Source organism: Pelophylax lessonae (genome assembly GCF_965119305.1).
Source record: "Pelophylax lessonae genome assembly, chromosome: 4".
NCBI lineage: Eukaryota > Metazoa > Chordata > Amphibia > Anura > Ranidae > Pelophylax > Pelophylax lessonae.
This window is the reverse complement of record NC_138771.1, coordinates 113,796,962-113,814,997: the sequence shown is the minus strand read 5'-3', so window position 1 is coordinate 113,814,997 and position 18,036 is coordinate 113,796,962. Positions and strand designations below refer to the sequence as shown.

General features: G+C 43.3%; 1 protein-coding gene across 1 annotated transcript; it reads right to left on the bottom strand.

Annotated features, from left to right (window-relative positions):
• Positions 1-579: 579 nt before the first annotated feature.
• LOC309552291 (beta-1,3-galactosyl-O-glycosyl-glycoprotein beta-1,6-N-acetylglucosaminyltransferase 3-like) lies at positions 580-2,019 on the bottom strand. Its single transcript, XM_082253186.1, has one exon. The coding sequence runs from the start codon at positions 1,990-1,992 to the stop codon at positions 661-663; it is 1,332 nt and encodes a 443-aa protein (XP_082109312.1). The 5' UTR covers positions 1,993-2,019; the 3' UTR covers positions 580-660.
• Positions 2,020-18,036: the final 16,017 nt, after the last annotated feature.

Genomic DNA, 18,036 nt, shown 5'->3' with positions numbered 1-18,036 from the left:
ATATTTATCGGTTACTTGATCATAATCTAAACATTGAAAAATTAATTATGATTAGTTGGTAAACTGCAATCTCTACATGGCTATTTGCCTTATCATCGTATATGTGTCAAAAAATTGCAGAGACAAGATTTCGTATAGAAAATATATAGAAAAAATTGAAAATTGTTTAGAAATAAATACATCTCATAGAGCAGACATAACAGTTAGATTAGGATAATCTACAATATTTCAAGAATAACAACAACATTAAAAAATGTTGTAAGGTCAGAGGGAAACACAGCAATTTTCACAGATTAGGGTCTGTGTCAATTAAAGCATAGTCAGTAGTACAATCCAAAACACAAACTGTGAAGTGCATTACAACTAATTTGAATCAGTTTTATATCTCTACTATACTTATACTTGTTCCACCTAGCAAACAATCAGAATCTTTGTTTAATGATCAGACTTGGACTGAACATATGAGTTGAAGTTCGAACTATAAACAATAAGAAACACATCAGTCCCTGTGTTCCTTGATCTTTGACTGTTTGTATTTTTTTAAAGACTCATTATTTCACCAGTATAGTATCAGCTGCATACATCTACATGTTTTTATGTTGTACATGGATAAATTCAGTGCTATGTCTCAGTAAATATTAAAAAATGTATAACTGAGGACTATAAATTTTTGCCGTATAAAGCTTTATATCGTAAATATTCCTCCAAGCATTGAATAGCTGTATCATCTACCTTCGGGTCAAATTTGTTGGCCATCAGGTGATGTTGTTTAATTAACCAGCTGAGATCTCCAGCACCGTTGACACATACTGCTCTTCTGTGAGTTCCAGTACAACGAGGGTAAGCAGCCCCTTTAGTTATGTCACCCTCCTCATATGACCACCTAACCATTCTAGCCATTGCATTCATGTCTGATTGTTCATACTTTCCATTGTATGGAGAGGAACCTGGAACACCAGGCATTCTGTTCAAAGTAGCCCAAATGTGTTCATCCGGACTGTAAGTGTCTTTGGCCCATTCTATAAACTTTTGAACTTCTGGTTCTTCAAATATATACTTCACAAACTCTCTGGACACTACAATGTAGGCATTTCCTGTGAACATTGGGCTTGTAATCGGTGGTGGCACTTTTTCAGTATCAGTTTTAGAAATGTAATCGCCTACTTCATGGTGAAATTTCCAGCGTGTTTGTTTCAATTGTGAAGGCTTTTCAGATTCCATTGTGTTTCTTCCATTTAATGTTCTCAGAACATGCACAATTTCAGCATTTGTTTTAAGTGGGAAGTCTGAGCCACAAGTGTTTAGAAGGTATTTCCATTGAATGCTACTTTTAAGTAGCTCCTCCATGCAGTTGAGATCAGCCTGGACTCTTGACCAAGAAGCATAGACCACTTTCTCTAGTTTAGATGCCACAAAAACATTATCAAAACATGAGGTGATAGCTTTCACTGCCTCCTTGAACTGTGCTGTAGACTTTTCATCCACATGGATACAGTAGATGTTCTGAGGAACATAAACTGCCCTCAATAGCCTCTCAAACATCTCAATGTTCTCATGAATGACCATCGAATATGCAATAGGAAAATCCTCTTCTTTCTTGCTCAAAGGAATAGTAATATATTTTCTTAATCGTTTGAATTTTTGGCAATCTGTCGTCAGGTTTAAATAACTTTGTTCAGACAAATAGAAATTCTTCTCCTTCAAAGCAGTATTAATGTCTAATGCCTTTTGTATAGCTTCAGAGTCTCCCTTAATGATCTTGGAACAATTTAGCTCATCGTGTTCCTGTGGTTTCAGTCTTAGAAGTTCATAAAGTTCATCTCTACAGATCTGACTCTTGCCACTGTCTCTGTCAGTCTGAATGTCTTTCAAGGTGCATGGATTGTTGTATGTGTATTTAATGAGAAAGACAGACGAGAAAACTAGTAGAATCAAGATCGGAAGCTTCTGAAGAGAAAAGCATCGGAGTTTCCTTGAGTCACACAGTGACATTTTTCCAATTGAGGATGAACCAGCTGTATGAATAATGTAGTTGTGTTCCTTTGGATTCTTACTGAAAGCTGGTTTTGCAAGACTTAAGATTATATAGCAATGATTAACGCCCACTAGGATTTACATACTTCAGGTATCGGGTTACTGATTACCATTCTACCTAAATGTTGAAATAAGTAACACGTTGCAAGAATGAAAGCAATTGCTTAATGTCTCAGGGCGTGTAACTGATGTGCTTGCATTATCTCGTTACTTCCGCAGTACATTGTAATCCCCCACAGATTACTCTTAACCATTTAAATTCTGACAGCTATTTGTCAGAGAAGTTATCTGATAAAGTTAATATTTTAGAAAACTAAATAATGCATTGACCTAGGGATTTATTTCAGTATGCAAATTCTTTAGAATTTTCATAATTATGTATTATACTTGGCATGTGCAGCAACGAGAAAACTCAGTTACCTATTGGTGGCTCGGTAATAATTAAATAAAAGTGACTAAAGTGCACTTGGATGATATCTACATTTTAAGAACACATGGCAGAGGTTTAGTACTGAATATTTTACATTTTTCTTTTATTTTTATCAGATTTATACATACAGAAAAAAGGTAATTTAAAAGAAAAATGGAATTAATGTGTGCACGCTACGTTCACTCATATTTAATAGCAAAGTAAATATCCTTACCAGACTTCGGAATCCCCCAGTGCAAACCATTTATTGGAGTCCATTGAAACCTCTATAATTATTTCTATAATAGGTTGTGGAAAAGGATTTAAAACTCTAAGAACAAAGGAAGCTTGAGCAAATTCATAGGCTGAACTGGATGGACTGGTGTCTTTTTTTAACCTCACTAACTATGTAATTACTGAAAACGCTACAATACAGCAGAACAGTAAATGTACAGTATCTCACAAAAGTCACACCTTACATTTTTGTAAATATTCATCTTTTCATGTGACAACACTGAAGAAATGGCACTTTGCTACAATGTAGTGAGTGTACAGCGTGTATAACCACTTCTGGACCAGAAGATTTACCCCCTTAATGACCAGGCCACTTTTTTCAATTTGGCACTGCGTGAATTTAACTGACAATTGCACGGTCATGCAATGCTGTACTCAAAGGAAATTTACAACCTTTTTTCCCCATAAATAGTGCTTTCTCATGGTGGTATTTGATCACCTCTGCGCTTTTTATTTTTTGCGATGATAATAATAAAAAAGAGCAAAAGTTTTGAGAAAAAAAATAAATTTTCTACTTTTTCTTATAAAAAATATCCAATATACTCAATTTTTGTCATATATATAGGCCAAAATGTATTTAGCTACATGTCTTTGACAAAAGAAAAACTCAATAAGCGTATTTTTATTGGTTTGCGCAAAAGTTATAGCATCTACAAACTATGGTGTATTTACTGGAATTTACGCAGCTTTTACTTTCTGACTGCCTATCTCATTTCATGAAGTGCTAAAATGGCAGGGCAGTACAAACCCCCCCCCCCAAATTACCCATTTTTGAAATGTCATCCTAAGGATTTTCCTGAGAGGCCCGTTGTTGAGCCCATTGAATATTTAATTTTTTTTGTCACAGGTGTTTGAAAAATGATTATAAAAAAAAAATGTTTTTACACAAAGTTGTCATTGAAATTTTATATTGCTCATGCATGCCATAGCTATATGTATAATTACACCTCAAAATACATTCTGCTGCTTCTCCTGAGTACAGAGATACCACATGTGTGAGACTTTTTGGGAGCCTAGCTGTGTACGGAACCCCGAAAACCAATCACCACCTTCAGAATTTCCAAGGGCCTAAATTGCTCATTGCACTTTCTCACTATATATCATGATTTCCGAGGCCCTGAAATGTCAAGATAGCACAACCCCCCCCCCCCCCCACCCCCCAAATGACCCCATTTCTTTGCATTTCAGGGCCTCCAAAACTGTGATAGGTAGTGAGGAGTAAAATCAACAATTTACGCCCTTAGAAAGCCTGAAGGCGGTGATTAGCTTTCGGGGTCCTGTACGCGGCTAGACTGCCAAAAAGTCTCACACATGGGGTATCCCCATACTCAGGAAAAACAGCAGAATGTATTTTGGGGTGTCATTTCACATATACCCATGGCATGCGTGAGGAATATATCATTTAGTGACAACTTTGTGTAAAAAAAAAAAACAAAACAAAAAAAAAAACAAATGGTAATGTTCCCGAAACTTAGGGCAAAATATAAAATACTCCATGGACTCAGTATGCCTCCCAGCAAATAGCTTTGGGTGTCTACTTTCCAAAAAGGGGTAATTTGGGGGGTGTTTGAACTGTCCTGGCATTTTTATGCTAAGGTCCCTTTTACACGAAAGATCTGATCAGATCCTCCATGCATCCCTATGGGGCAGCGGATGTCAGCGGCGACATGTCCGCTGACACCCGCTGCCATCCGCTGCCATCCGCATCCGATCCTGTTCGTGAAATCCCTATTTTCCATCCATCCAGGGGATCGGATTGGTCGGGATCGGATGAGAGCGTCATCTGATCCCCCATAGAGAGCAGCAGGGCTCTGACACCTCCCTCTCCGCACACAGTGGGGAGACAGAGCTGTCATCCGCCTGCTCAGCGGGGATCGGCGGATCAATCCCTGCTAAGCAGAGAATGGGCCGCAGCAGGCAGCGCATCGTGTGAAAGGAGCCTTAATCTTAGCCACACAACACCCACTCTTCTAACCACTTGAAGATCAAGCCTTTTCTGTGACTTTTTGTTTACATGAAAAAATATAATTTTTTTTTACTAGAAAATTACTTTGAACCCCCAAACATTATATATTGTTTTTAAAGCAGAGACCCTACAGAATAAAATAGTGGATGTTGCAATTTTTTTTGTCACACGGTATTTGCGCACAGATTTTCCAAACGCAATTTTTGCGAAAAAACACTTTTTTTTTAATTTAGTGCACAAATACACTATATATTTGCTAGTCTTTTGGTAAAATTTAAAAGATGATCTTATGCCGAGTACATAGATATCAAACATGACATGCTTTAAAATTGCGCATGCGCGTGCAGCGGCAACAAACTACGTACATTTAGAAAAGCCTTTAAAAGTCTTTATGGGTTACCACTTTAGACTTACAGAGGAGGTCTACTGCAAAAATTACTGCCCTCGACCTGGCGTTCGCAGGGATACCTCACATGCAATTGCTGTTTACATATGACACTAACAGGTGGGACAGGAGAGCCCGAGAAAAAACGCGGAAGGCGGTGGGAGGGGGGGGGGGTTTGTGCAGTAAAGCAGTCTAGCGGCTAATTACCTGCTAGGATCACTTTTATATGTAAGCCGACTGCTGGCGGTAAAATACGATACCAAGATGATGCCTAAATCTGCAGGCATCATCCTGGTATAACCACTCAAAGTCCAGCAACTTACCAGTACATTGCTGGTCCTTGTTTGGCATATATTGTATTATCATGCAGCCTGTAGGCTGAATGAAAAAAAAAAAAGAACCTAACAGATTCCTTCATCCACATCGATCGATGTGGATGAAGAAATCTCCGCCAGAAAATGTGTAGTATACCCATCATTATACCCATCATTAGACCGCCCAACATCCACCTACTTCTAATGATGAGCATACATGATGAAAGCCATGTATGCCCTTTTTTTTAAACTGCGATGGTGAAATCACCTCCTACAGCGCTGCCATCGTAGATTTCCATATATGTTGAGCGCAAACGCTGTTGCTGTCAGAATATATAAACCAGTGGGGCAGCTGATGGGCGTACGTGCAAGGCAAACTATGTTTAACAATAAAACAGTAAAAATAAAACATTACATTGGTGTCTGAAAAGTAAAAAATGGTTACCAATGAAAAACAGTAACAATAAAGTACAGTATAAGTAGAAAGAGTAGAAGTAAAAGAGCATAGTAAGAACAGAAAATTAACTCAATAAAACGACAACTATTTTTGGCTTTTTTATTTTATTTTTTTTTGTAACTTTTTTTTTTACACTTTCTTTTCTGTAACTGTAAAACTTTCCAGGTTAGGGTCTCTCAAAATGCGATCGCCATTGAACATCTTTCGAGACCCTGTGTAAGTGTGCCCTAGACTGTGCTGTGCTGTGCCCTATACTAATAATCCACTAGTGTGTGGTAGTGATGGAAACATTCCCAGATGCAAAGACCAGGTTGGCCAGGACAGAAGGGACAATAATAAAGGGTGTCACGCATAAATCCGTATTTACTACAGACATGACATCTTCTTTGGGGGGAGTCTTTGGGTAGGGGTAATCGGGAGGACATACGGGAAATGCCTCTCATGCAGCCCGCTCACTGCATCTGGTAAGGGAAGTTGGGGCACAGAACCTCCTGGATACAGGAGGGCTCTAATAATCTCTTCCTGGAATTGTAGAAAGGATCCACTTTGTCCTGATGCTTTGTATAGCACATAATTGTTCAGCAGAGCCAATTGAAATAAATAAACAGACACTTTTTGGTACCAGCGTCTGGCCTTATGAGCAATTAAGTATGGCACCATCATCTGGTTGTTGAGGTCCACCCCTCCCATATTAAGGTTGTAGTTGTGGACACAGAGGGGCTTCTGCCGTAGAAATTTGGACTGCCGTGTCTGCGTGAATGGAGGACAGAACGAAAACATTCCATGTATCCCTCCACTTCACTGTAAGCAATCTGTTTGTTTTCAAGCAGGCTCTCTCCCTCCGTCTAAGTTGGGTATCTACAAGCCCTTGGGGGAAGCCCCGGCGATTACGTTGCACGGTGCCACGTGCGCCAATTTGAAATTCAAGCAGGTGACTAAAAGTGGCACGCTTGTGTAAAAGTTGTCCACGTAAAAATGGTACCCCTTTCCGAATAAGGATGACACCAAGTCCCAAACTATCTTGCCGCTGCTCCCTATGTAGTCTGGGCAGTTGGGGGGCTCCACAGTGCTATCTTTTCCCTTATAAACATGGAAACCTCATGTATAGCCTGTGGCCCTGTCACAGAGCTTATACATCTTGACCCCGTATCTGGTACGCTTGCTGGGGATAAACTGCTTGAAAGCAAGGCGGACAGAAAACTTAATCAGGGACTCATCAATGCAGACAACTTGTTGGGAGATAAACAAGGCTGCAAATAATTGATTGAAATGGTTTACGAGGGGCCGAATTTTCTGGAGCCGGTAATATCCAGGGTGACCCCGAGGATGACAGAGTTCATTTTCACTGAAGTGCATGAACCGCAGGATTTGCTCGTATCTCGTCCTGGCCATGGAAGCAGAGAACATGCGAATATGGTGAATTGGGTCAGTGGGCCAATATCACCGCAACTCACTCCTTTTAGTAATGCCCATGTTGAGGGATAGGCCCAGAAAGGTCTTAAACTCGGAAACCGCTAAAGGTTTCCAGCCAAATTGTCTGGCAAGGGTCAAATTTGGGTTTGTGGCGATGACTTGATTAGCATATAAATTACTTTGGTCCACAATAGATCTGTACAGATCTTCAGTGAAAAACAGCTCGTAAAAATCATGGGAAGAAAAATTGTCTGTTTCCATCTGAATTTCGGGTTGGCAGGTGAATGGGGGAAATACAGGCGCTGCAGAATCTGTGGGCTGCCAATCAGGATTTGCCAGCGCATCAGGGAGGACACTATGTGCTCTATTGGCCTGTCTTTGAATTCTTGGTGGCTGCAGGCCACTACTTGTGCTAGCCACCGCACCAGCTTAAACTGCACTTATGGAACTCGCCACGTCACCAAGTGTTACTGCAGTGCTGGTTTGTCTACGACCAGGATGTACTAGGCTGCTGGTGCTTGCCAGTTCACTAGAAGGTTGAGCGGCATTAGGCCCGACACTCTGCTCCATACAAGAACCCTGCGATTGTTGCACCTCAGCAACTTTAGGACGGGGTCGGGTATGCCTGACCTTAGCAGGCACCACTCCATCGTCAGAGCTATCTGTCAGGGAGCCTCTGCTGTCTACAGGTTCGTATACTGACCCTGATTCTGCCAGTGAGGTTTCCCCATTGCTCTCACCCGACATGGTCAGTATCCTGTAGGCCTCTTCACTAGTGTACCTCCGTTTTGACATTTTTGGTGAATAAATTTATAGGTACCTAGTGCGACTCACAGGTAAAAAAGCACCTGGTTGTCGAGGACTATTTCAATTGCTACGGAAAAAAAAATGCTAGTGCTAGCAGAGATCAGGCCTGACTCTGCTAACGCTGCGGTTTTGTGTATTGTGTTTTTGGAAGATTGGGAAGGTTCCCCTGGGGTAGGATTTTTTAGGCACAAAAATTGAATGAATATAATTGAAATACTAATATTTTATTAAACATAAATGTTCAAAAATATGAAGTTTAAAAACAAATGCAAGCAACAAACATTATGCCATCACAGTAACCAACCAAATAATACAAAGACCAGAAACCGACGCGTTTCGAAGACTGTAAATCTTCTTCCTCAGGGGTGCCTCTGAATAATATTCTGTTGACATAAAATGTAGTCAAAACATGGTATATTTAACCCAAGAAATACAATTTTAACAGTCCATATGACAGATAGATAGCTCAACAAATATTCTTCCATATGTGATAAAACACTTACATTGTTGACTGTACATGGAATAAATGATGCTTGCAAGGGCATTAAAATCAATAGGTTAGCCGCAGTCTGATTGATAGTGTCTCACTTATCATGAAGGTATAGATAATATAGCGGATGGTAAAGTCGATCAGGTGTCCTCCAGAATGGACAACTGAAGTCCAAAAATTAGCAGAGGCTCTTGCTGAGGTTGGGCCAGAATATACTGGGAAAAAGGTAGAAAAAAATGCAAATGAGGCATTGCAAAAAACTGCATAGAGGTGGTATGCTGTAGGTTCTATCTATCCTGCAATAAGGAAAAGATACATTATATTGCTCCAGTTGAAATGCAAATGGAGTATGCCAAGTCATGTTAGAGATGTGTATCAAAAAAACGTTTTTGTGATTGCAAATAAATAAAAAAGGGATATAATTTAGATAGAAAAAGATTTTTGTAAAGATACTTTGACATGAAGCTGGCACGACATCCCCACAGTAAAAACAGTGTTTGACAGGCATTAAAATCCCTAAGTATTGTTGTACTGGGTGATAGAGCACCACAAAGCTACCTTACCTTCACAGATGCAAAAGACAGGAAAAATTTGCAAAGTAGACAACCGTGGCTTCTGACAGGCAGACTGTGTGCTGCATATCGCCAGGAGTCTATTTAAATACTACCTCTAATTGAATGTAGTGGGTGTTTTCAAAATGTATTAGCCATCAGCTGGCCTCCGCAGCGGGCTTCCTGACAGTGGCAGAGCCAGAGGGCTAGCTGGGGTGGCAATTGCCACCCCAGCTGAAGTCCTTGCCACCCCTGTTGCCACCCCCTCTCATGGGTGTCCGCAATTCCAAATTCCACACACATTTCTGTTTGCTTTCGTGCAGCGCTGATCGCCGCCAAATCACAAACTTGTTCCGCTAGCCGGCTCTGGCTCCCTCCTCTCTCTGTCTTCTGCTGCCCTGCCGACAGCTGTAGGGGGCGGGCCGGGGATTCCCTGCTGCTGATGTCAGTCAGGAGGGGCGGAGCTGCAGCCCGTGGAGGAGAGGAGCCTCAGCGTGCCCTGGAGAGGAAGCTGGACTGGGAGTGACCTGACACGTGACCTGAGCAGCGGCGGTGAAGAGTAGTAAGTCTGATTGTCACTGTCACTGAACTCCAGCTGCCTTATATATACTGCTCATCCAGCTCCATCCTGCCATAACCCCATAATTCCTGCCTACCCAACTCCATCCTTATTGCCTGCCTACTCGACTGCATTCACTAGGAATGCCTGCTTACTGAACTCCACCCTGCCCCCACTTCATACTGCCTCCAACCAAACTCCATCTTACCCTGACCCTACCTACTGCCTGCCTACCCAGCTCTCTACTGCCAGCCTAAATCCATCCTGCACCAAACCTGTACTGCCTGCCTATCCAGCTGCCCTATGTAGACTTCTCACCCATCTCCATAGTGCCCCCACTCTATACTGCCTGCCTACTCAACTCTATCCTGCCCCCACCCCATACTTCATCCACCCAGAATGACTGCCTCCTTACGCAAGTCCATCCTAACCTGACCCTGTACTGCCTACCTACCCGGCTCTATACTAGAACCCTAAATCCATCCTGCCCCCACCCTGTACTGCCTGCCTAACCACCTGCCCTATATAGACCACCTACCTACGTCCATCCTGCCTCCACCTCCACCTCATTCTGCCTGCCAACCCAATGCTATATAGACTTCCCACCCACATACCCTGTTCACTGATCTTCTTTCTGTCTCTGCGCAACATTGCCACCTATTTTCACCCTGCCCACTTCCCTTATAGAGCCTGCCCACCCAACTATATTCTGCCTCCGCATACCCTTTCCATTTCTGCCCACCTCCCATTTATAGAATATCCATCCACCTCCATCCTGCCCCTACAAAACCTGTCTTCCTGACTTCATCTTGCCTTCCTTCCCCTATATACTGTAGTGTGCCTAACCACCTCCATCCTGCCTCTACATAACTTGACCATCCATCTTCACCATTCTCATCTCCTTTATATAGACTGCCCACACACCTTCAGGCTGACCATCTATCTTTATCCTGCCACTTTGTATATTGACGCCCCAAAATAATACCTTGCCACCCCTTTGCCACCCCTGTTTTAAAAGTCTAGCCCCGCCACTGCTTCCTGAATCGAAGAGGCCGGGTCCGCCCTCACAGTGCAACATATGCCGAACGGCATGACGTAATGGGGGCGGAGCCGGCGTCTGTGTTCCACCGACACGGAAGAAGCTCCGGCAGCGTGGAACGCAGACGGAGCAGGTCGGACAATGCAGACCACTCCCATAGGGAGTGTTGCAACGATGGTAAAGCTGACCAATGAGGAGCGTCGACGAGACACAACGCCTCTCACCGTGCCGGGATGACCATAGAGGGGACACCTGTAGACAATACAACATCCGCTGAAGACATTGCAAAAAAACAACAAAACTGAAAGACAAAGTTAATCATTATGCAATAATAAAGCAAAATCAACAAATTCAATATGAAAGGAAGAAACATATCATCATGAATTTAAATTTAGATTTTCATATGTGTGACAGTGAATCCAAGTCAGACATACAATTGACTGCGGTGTACCCATTGAACTGACAAATACAGAAGGGAAATACATAGCACAGTGAAAGAGATACTATACATAATGTATCAATATTTTTGTTATACAAAATGGAAAAACAGTTAATATATAGCATAGTAGAACAGAATGCTACAAAAAATATATCTGTATCTGAATCTGTATGCTAGAGATAACAGGTGGATGGAGATGGCTATATCTCCATACCGCCTGAGCTAAACCCCTCTAGAAATGGCTTAAAGGACATCATGCCATTGAGACCTGGGGGGCTCTGTGGCTTTCAAAAAATGTATCCACCTCAGTTCCATCTGGAGGAGACGTTTGTTCCAGTCTCCGCCCCTGGAACTGGGGTGGGCACGATCCAAAATTAAGAATTTGTGTTTGGAAAATTTTCCTGTATGGACTAGACTGACATGTCGTCCAAGGGGTAAGTCGGGATCACAAGATCTCATGCTCTTTATGTGGCGGTAAGCACGTCTCCAGAATTCAAGCTTGGTCTTGCCTACATAAAAGCAATTACAATCACAAAGTAATAAGTACACTACACCATATCTGTGACAATTGGCGAAATGTTTCGCTTGGAATTTCTGGCCATTGGGTAATGTCGGATTTTTCTGTGTGAGCATAAAACCACAGTACAGTAGTTACAACTACCGCACATATAGGTTCCCTTGTACTTACAGGGATCAGTTGAAACATCACCTTTGTACTCACTCTGGAATAATTTGTCCCTGAGTGCTGGCGCTTTTTTGAAAGTGAAACATGGCAGTTCTGGTACATAAGAGCCTAGGATGGGGTCTGATGTCAAAAGAGAATGCAAGCAAACTGGTTGACGCATACCTACAACCGTTTGTGACCAACTTACCTTCCCACACAAGGGATACCATTCATTTTCTAAAGAAAATTGAGGATGTCAATATATCATCTGAAGCAATATTAGTTACCATAGATGTAGAAGCCCTCTACAGCTCGATCCCTCATGAGAGGGGGATCGCTGCTGTACGACACATCACCTCACGCTGCGGACAACATGATGCCTACAGCGAGTTCATGCTTGCCTTACTACAATACATCCTCACTCATAACATCTTTACATTCCATGGCTCCCACTACCTCCAGGTACAGGGAGTAGCGATGGGGACATGCTGTGCCCCATCCTACGCTAACCTGTACCTGGGGGAGTGGGAGCAATCTTTTCTCATGAATGAAACTTTGACTATGTACACTGACCACATTCACATGTGGACTCGGTACATAGACGATATTTTCCTAATCTGGGAAGGCCCTCCTGATCTTCTGCAGATTTGCCTTGACAGGATGAATAAAAATGAGTTCAATCTCACCTTTACGATGAACATGGATTTGAATTGCATCACATTTCTTGATGTTGAGGTATCAAGAGGGGAGGGTGGTGTTCTCCGCAGTGGGCTCTATCATAAGCCCACTGCAGGCAACACCATCCTCCATGCTTCCAGTTTCCACCCGGAGCCTCTTACAAACTCCATCCCTAATGGCCAGTATCTGCGATTGAGGCGTAATTGTACTGACTTAAAGCCATTTCAAAAAGCGGCAGATGAACTCCGCACCAGATTAGCACTTAGAGGCTACCCAAAAAATTCCCTCAAAAAGGCTTATAAGAAAGCACTATTTAGTGACAGACAGGAATTACTAATCCCAAAAAATCGGGAAGAAAAAAACAACAATTCTCTGAGAATTATTACACCATATTCTAATCAACACTCTAAAATCAGAAAGATAGTCACTAAACACTGGCACCTTTTAACATCAGACCCCATCCTAGGCTCTTATGTACCAGAACTGCCATGCTTCACTTTCAAAAAAGCGCCAGCACTCAGGGACAAATTAGTCCGGAGTGAGTACAAAGGTGATGTTTCAACTGATCTCTATAAGTACAAGGGAACCTATATGTGCGGTAGATGTAGCTACTGTGGCTTTATGCTCACACAGAAAAATCCGACATTACCCAATGGCCAGAAATTCCAAGCGAAACATTTCGCCAATTGTCGCACATATGGTGTAGTGTACTTATTACTTTGTGATTGTAATTGCTTTTATGTAGGCAAGACCAAGCTTGAATTCTGGAGACGTGCTTACCGCCACATAAAGAGCATGAGATCTTGTGATCGCGACTTACCCCTTGGACGACATGTCAGTCTAGTCAAATTCTTAATTTTGGATCGTGTCCACCCCAGTTCCAGGGGCGGAGACTGGAACAAAAATGTCTCCTCCGGATGGAACTAAGGTGGATACATTTTTTGAAAGCCACAGAGCCCCCAGGTCTCAATGGCATGACATGATGAGCCGTTTCTAGAGGGGTTTAGCTCAGGCGGTATGGAGATATAGCTATCTCCATCCACCTGTTATCTCTAGCATACAGATACAGATATCTTTTTTGCAGCATTCTGTTCTACTATGCTATATATTAACTGTTTTTCCTTTTTGTATAACAAAAATATTGATACATTAGGTATAGTATCTCTTTCACTGTGCTATGTATTTCCCTTCTGTATTTGTCAGTTCAATGGGTACACCGCAGTCAATTGTATGTCTGACTTGGATTCACTGTCACACATATGAAAATCTAAATTTAGATTCATGATATGTTTCTTCCTTTAATATTGAATTTGTTGATGTTGCTTTATTATTGCATAATGATTAATTTTTTTTTGTTTTTTTGCAATGCCTTCAGCGGATGTTGTATTGTCTACAGGTGTCCCCTCTATGGTCATCACGGCAAGGTGAGAGGCGTCGTGTCTCGTCGACGCTCCTCATTGGTCAGCTTTACCATCGTTGCAACACTCCCTATGGGAGTGGTCTGCATTGTCTGGTTTTTCTCACGGGGTAGGTAATTCTCACGGAACACCGGTGTTCCGTGAGAATTACCTACCCCGTGAGAAAAACCTACCCTCGTCACTTCCGGTGCACGGCAGTGTGTGTAATGCGGCGGTTACATTAAAACAGCTGTGCTGCAATATGAGTCATCTCCGCTCCTGTCCCTGTCACTTCCCTGATCTCGGCTAGTAAATATAAAAGCGGCGGCAGGTGTATGAAAAGATAAATCACGGAGCCTAGAGCCACTTTTATATTTACTAGCCGAGATCAGGGAAGTGACAGGGACAGGAGCGGATATGACTCATATTGCAGCACAGCTGTTTTAATGTAACCGCCGCGTGGGTAGGTTTTTTTCATACTAGTGCGCATGCACACTAGTCAGCTCCTCAGCTGTGCCATTACGTATCCGGGGCTGTGAGAATGCGCACTGCTGCGCTGCTCAGCTGTTCCTGGCAGGAAGTGACGAGGGTAGGTTTTTCTCACGGGGTAGGTAATTCTCACGGAACACCGGCCTCTTCGATTCAGGAAGCCCGCTGCGGAAGGCCAGCTGATGGCTAATACATTTTGAAAACACCCACTACATTCAATTAGAGGTAGTATTTAAATAGACTCCTGGTGATATGCAGCACACAGTCTGCCTGTCGGAAGCCACAGTTGTCTACTTTGCAAATTTTTCTTGTCTTTTGTATCTGTGAAGGTAAGGTAGCTTTGTGGTGCTCTATCACCCAGTACAATACTTAGGGATTTTAATGCCTGTCAAACACTGTTTTTACTGTGGGGATGTCGTTCCAGCTTCATGTCAAAGTATCTTTACAAAAATCTTTTTCTATCTAAATTATATCCCTTTTTTATTTATTTGCAATCACAAAAACGTTTTTTTGATACACATCTCTAACATGACTTGGCATACTCCATTTGCATTTTGACTAGAGCAATATAATGTATCTTTTCCTTATTGCAGGATAGATAGAACCTACAGCATACCACCTCTATGCAGTTTTTTGCAATGCCTCATTTGCATTTTTTTCTACCTTTTTCCCAGTATATTCTGGCCCAACCTCAGCAAGAGCCTCTGCTAATTTTTGGACTTCAGTTGTCCATTCTGGAGGACACCTGGTCGACTTTACCATCCCCTATATTATCTATACCTTCATGATAAGTGAGACACTATCAATCAGACTGCGGCTAACCTATTGATTTTAATGCCCTTGCAAGCATCATTTATTCCATGTACAGTCAACCATGTAAGTGTTTTATCACATATGGAAGAATATTTGTTGAGCTATCTATCTGTCATATGGACTGTTAAAATTGTATTACTTGGGTTAAATATACCATGTTTTGACTACATTTTATGTCAACAGAATACTATTCAGAGCCACCCCTGAGGAAGAAGATTTACAGTCTCCGAAACGCGTTGGGTTCTGGTCTTTGTATTATGTGGTTGGTTACTGTGATGGCATAATGTTTGTTGCTTGCATTTGTTTTTAAACTTCATATTTTTGTACATTTATGTTTAATAAAATATTAGTATTTCAATTATATTCATTCAATTTTTGTGCCTAAAAAAATTTCACCCCAGGGGAACCTTTCCAATCTTTGCATTACCAAGGGATGTGGCACATTTCAAGAACTCTGGTCAAGAGCATACCCATGCTGTGTTTTTGGAAGTGACAGTAATCTATTGATTACTGCACTTGCTTGGGTGGGGTGGGCTGGGCGGAGGGGCTAAACGCAGGTGCTGGCAGCTGTTGTGGCCAATCCTGCTAACGCTGCATTTGGGAACCCTAAACTATTGGTGACGCTAGTATAGTTCTGATCAGATCAAAGATATTGATCCGTTCAGACACTATACTAGTAATGGAGGTGTTGAGCTTGTATATGTGTGTGTATGTGTGTGTCACTGGCAATCAAAAGGTTAAATTATATTTCTAAATATGCGGCGGGGATCTGACGTTGTCCTAGCTTGACGCTAACTAGTGTTAACGCTAACTAATGTCACCTGTGACACTAATATAGTGATCAGAAATAAGATATGTACACTATAAAAGTGACAGTGACAGGACAATGAATGGGTTAACTGGGGGTGATCGGAGGGTTAAATCTTTATTGGGGGGGGTGGCGACTTCCCTAAACCTATTTGGGACAGAAACTAATGGTCGCTAAACGCCAAATGAAGTCACAAGGCATACTATTACAGAAATCAGGAAAACAGCTATATACTGTATATAGTGTGCATTGTGACAGGGAGTGAAAGGGTTAACTGGGGGGTGATCAGAGGGTTAAATGTGCCTGTTAGGAACGCTTCCTGAGCACACTGATGTGTGTCATGATGTGCTGTCTGCAACCTAAAGGGTTAATCCAGAGCAGACTAATTGCAGTGATTGGCAAACAGGCTGCCTTATTTAAACAGCTCAACAGCACTGCACATTGCTGTGTTGTCTTCAGCTTCCTGTGTTCTGAACCTGCTTCCTGTTGATTTCCTGTCTGATACCTGTTGACCTTTGGCTCGTCCCTGACTTCGCTTGTTTGCTGCCTGTCCTGATCCCGGCTCGTTTTGACTACTCTTCTGGATTCTCCTTGTCGGCTCATCCACCTTCGGACCTTGACCGGTTACCCCCTGGTGGGGCGACCCTGGGGACCGCGACCTGGTATCCACCTGCAGCCAAATCCATCCTCACCTTCAGAGGCTCTGGTGAAGACCGGTGGATGCTTAGACCCCGCACCTCAGGTTAGCCTGTGCTACTCACCTCGGGTTTCCAACCAAGCTCCGCCCACCGGCAACGGTAAGCCTTCTCTGCACGACAGGCTTCCACCTGCCTTATAACAGTACAACACAGCCATGTCGGAGCCTGCAAGAGAGGCCTCACCGTTGGAGGAAATTTGCCAGCACCTCGCAGTCCTGTCACAAGCCGTGAAGACCCTCCGGGATGGTTACACACAGCTAGAGGGACGATTACAATCCGCCACTCTCCCGGGGAACCCTCCAGTGTTATCAGCTCCGTCCACCTCTGCAGCGTCCACAGGATCTGCTCCTAGTCCCACGGTAGTGATGTTGCCACCGGAACCCCGTGTTCCGAACCCCGAAAAATTCTCCGGAGACCGGGGTAAATTCCGAGCCTTCCGTAATGCCTGCCAATTGTACTTCTCCTTGCAGCCCCGGACCTTTTCCCTGGAGGTCACCAAGGTGGGGTTTGTTGTTTCTTTGCTCCTAGGCGAGCCTCAATCCTGGGCCCATCGGCTTCTAGAGGAGAGCAGTCCCCATCTGGACTCATTATCATCATTTTTTACGGCCATGGCTCAACTTTATGATGATCCGCAGCGGTCCTCCACCGCAGAAGCTGCACTTCACGTTCTCCAGCAGGGTCGCAGGCCCGTCGAGGACTACGTCACCGACTTCCGCCGCCTGAGTTCCGATACCTCCTGGAACGAGGCGGCACTGCGCTACCAGTTCCGCCTGGGCTTATCTGAAGGACTGAAGGATGAACTAGCCCGAGTGGGTATACCTGACACCCTGGAAGATCTGATTTCCCAGGTCATTCGGATCGACCGCCGGCTCCGGGAGCGCCGGGCAGAGCGGCCTCCACAACAGTTTCGGCCAACCTGGATGCTGCCACGGGTGACTACTCCCGCACGTTTTTCCCCGACTGGACCAGTCCCTGTCTGTCCTGCTCCTACCGGTGCCACTCCAGATATGCCTGAACCCATGCAACTCAGGATCATGCGACCAGCCCTGTCTCCAGAAGAGAGGTGTCGTCGGCAAATGGGTAACCTCTGTCTCTATTGTGGAGAAGCCGGCCATTATGTGCGTTCCTGCCCTGTAAAACTCTGCAAGTTTCGTTCTGTTCCTCCACCCAGTTGTGTGGCATCTGTTACCAATACCTCTCACCTAGCTTTCCCTGTGTCATTGCAGCTCTCGGAAGGTCCCGTCCCGGTTACAGCGATCATTGATTCAGGAGCCTGCAGCTGCTTTATTGATCGCACCTTCGCTGCTCAACACGGCATACCTCTCCAGCCGA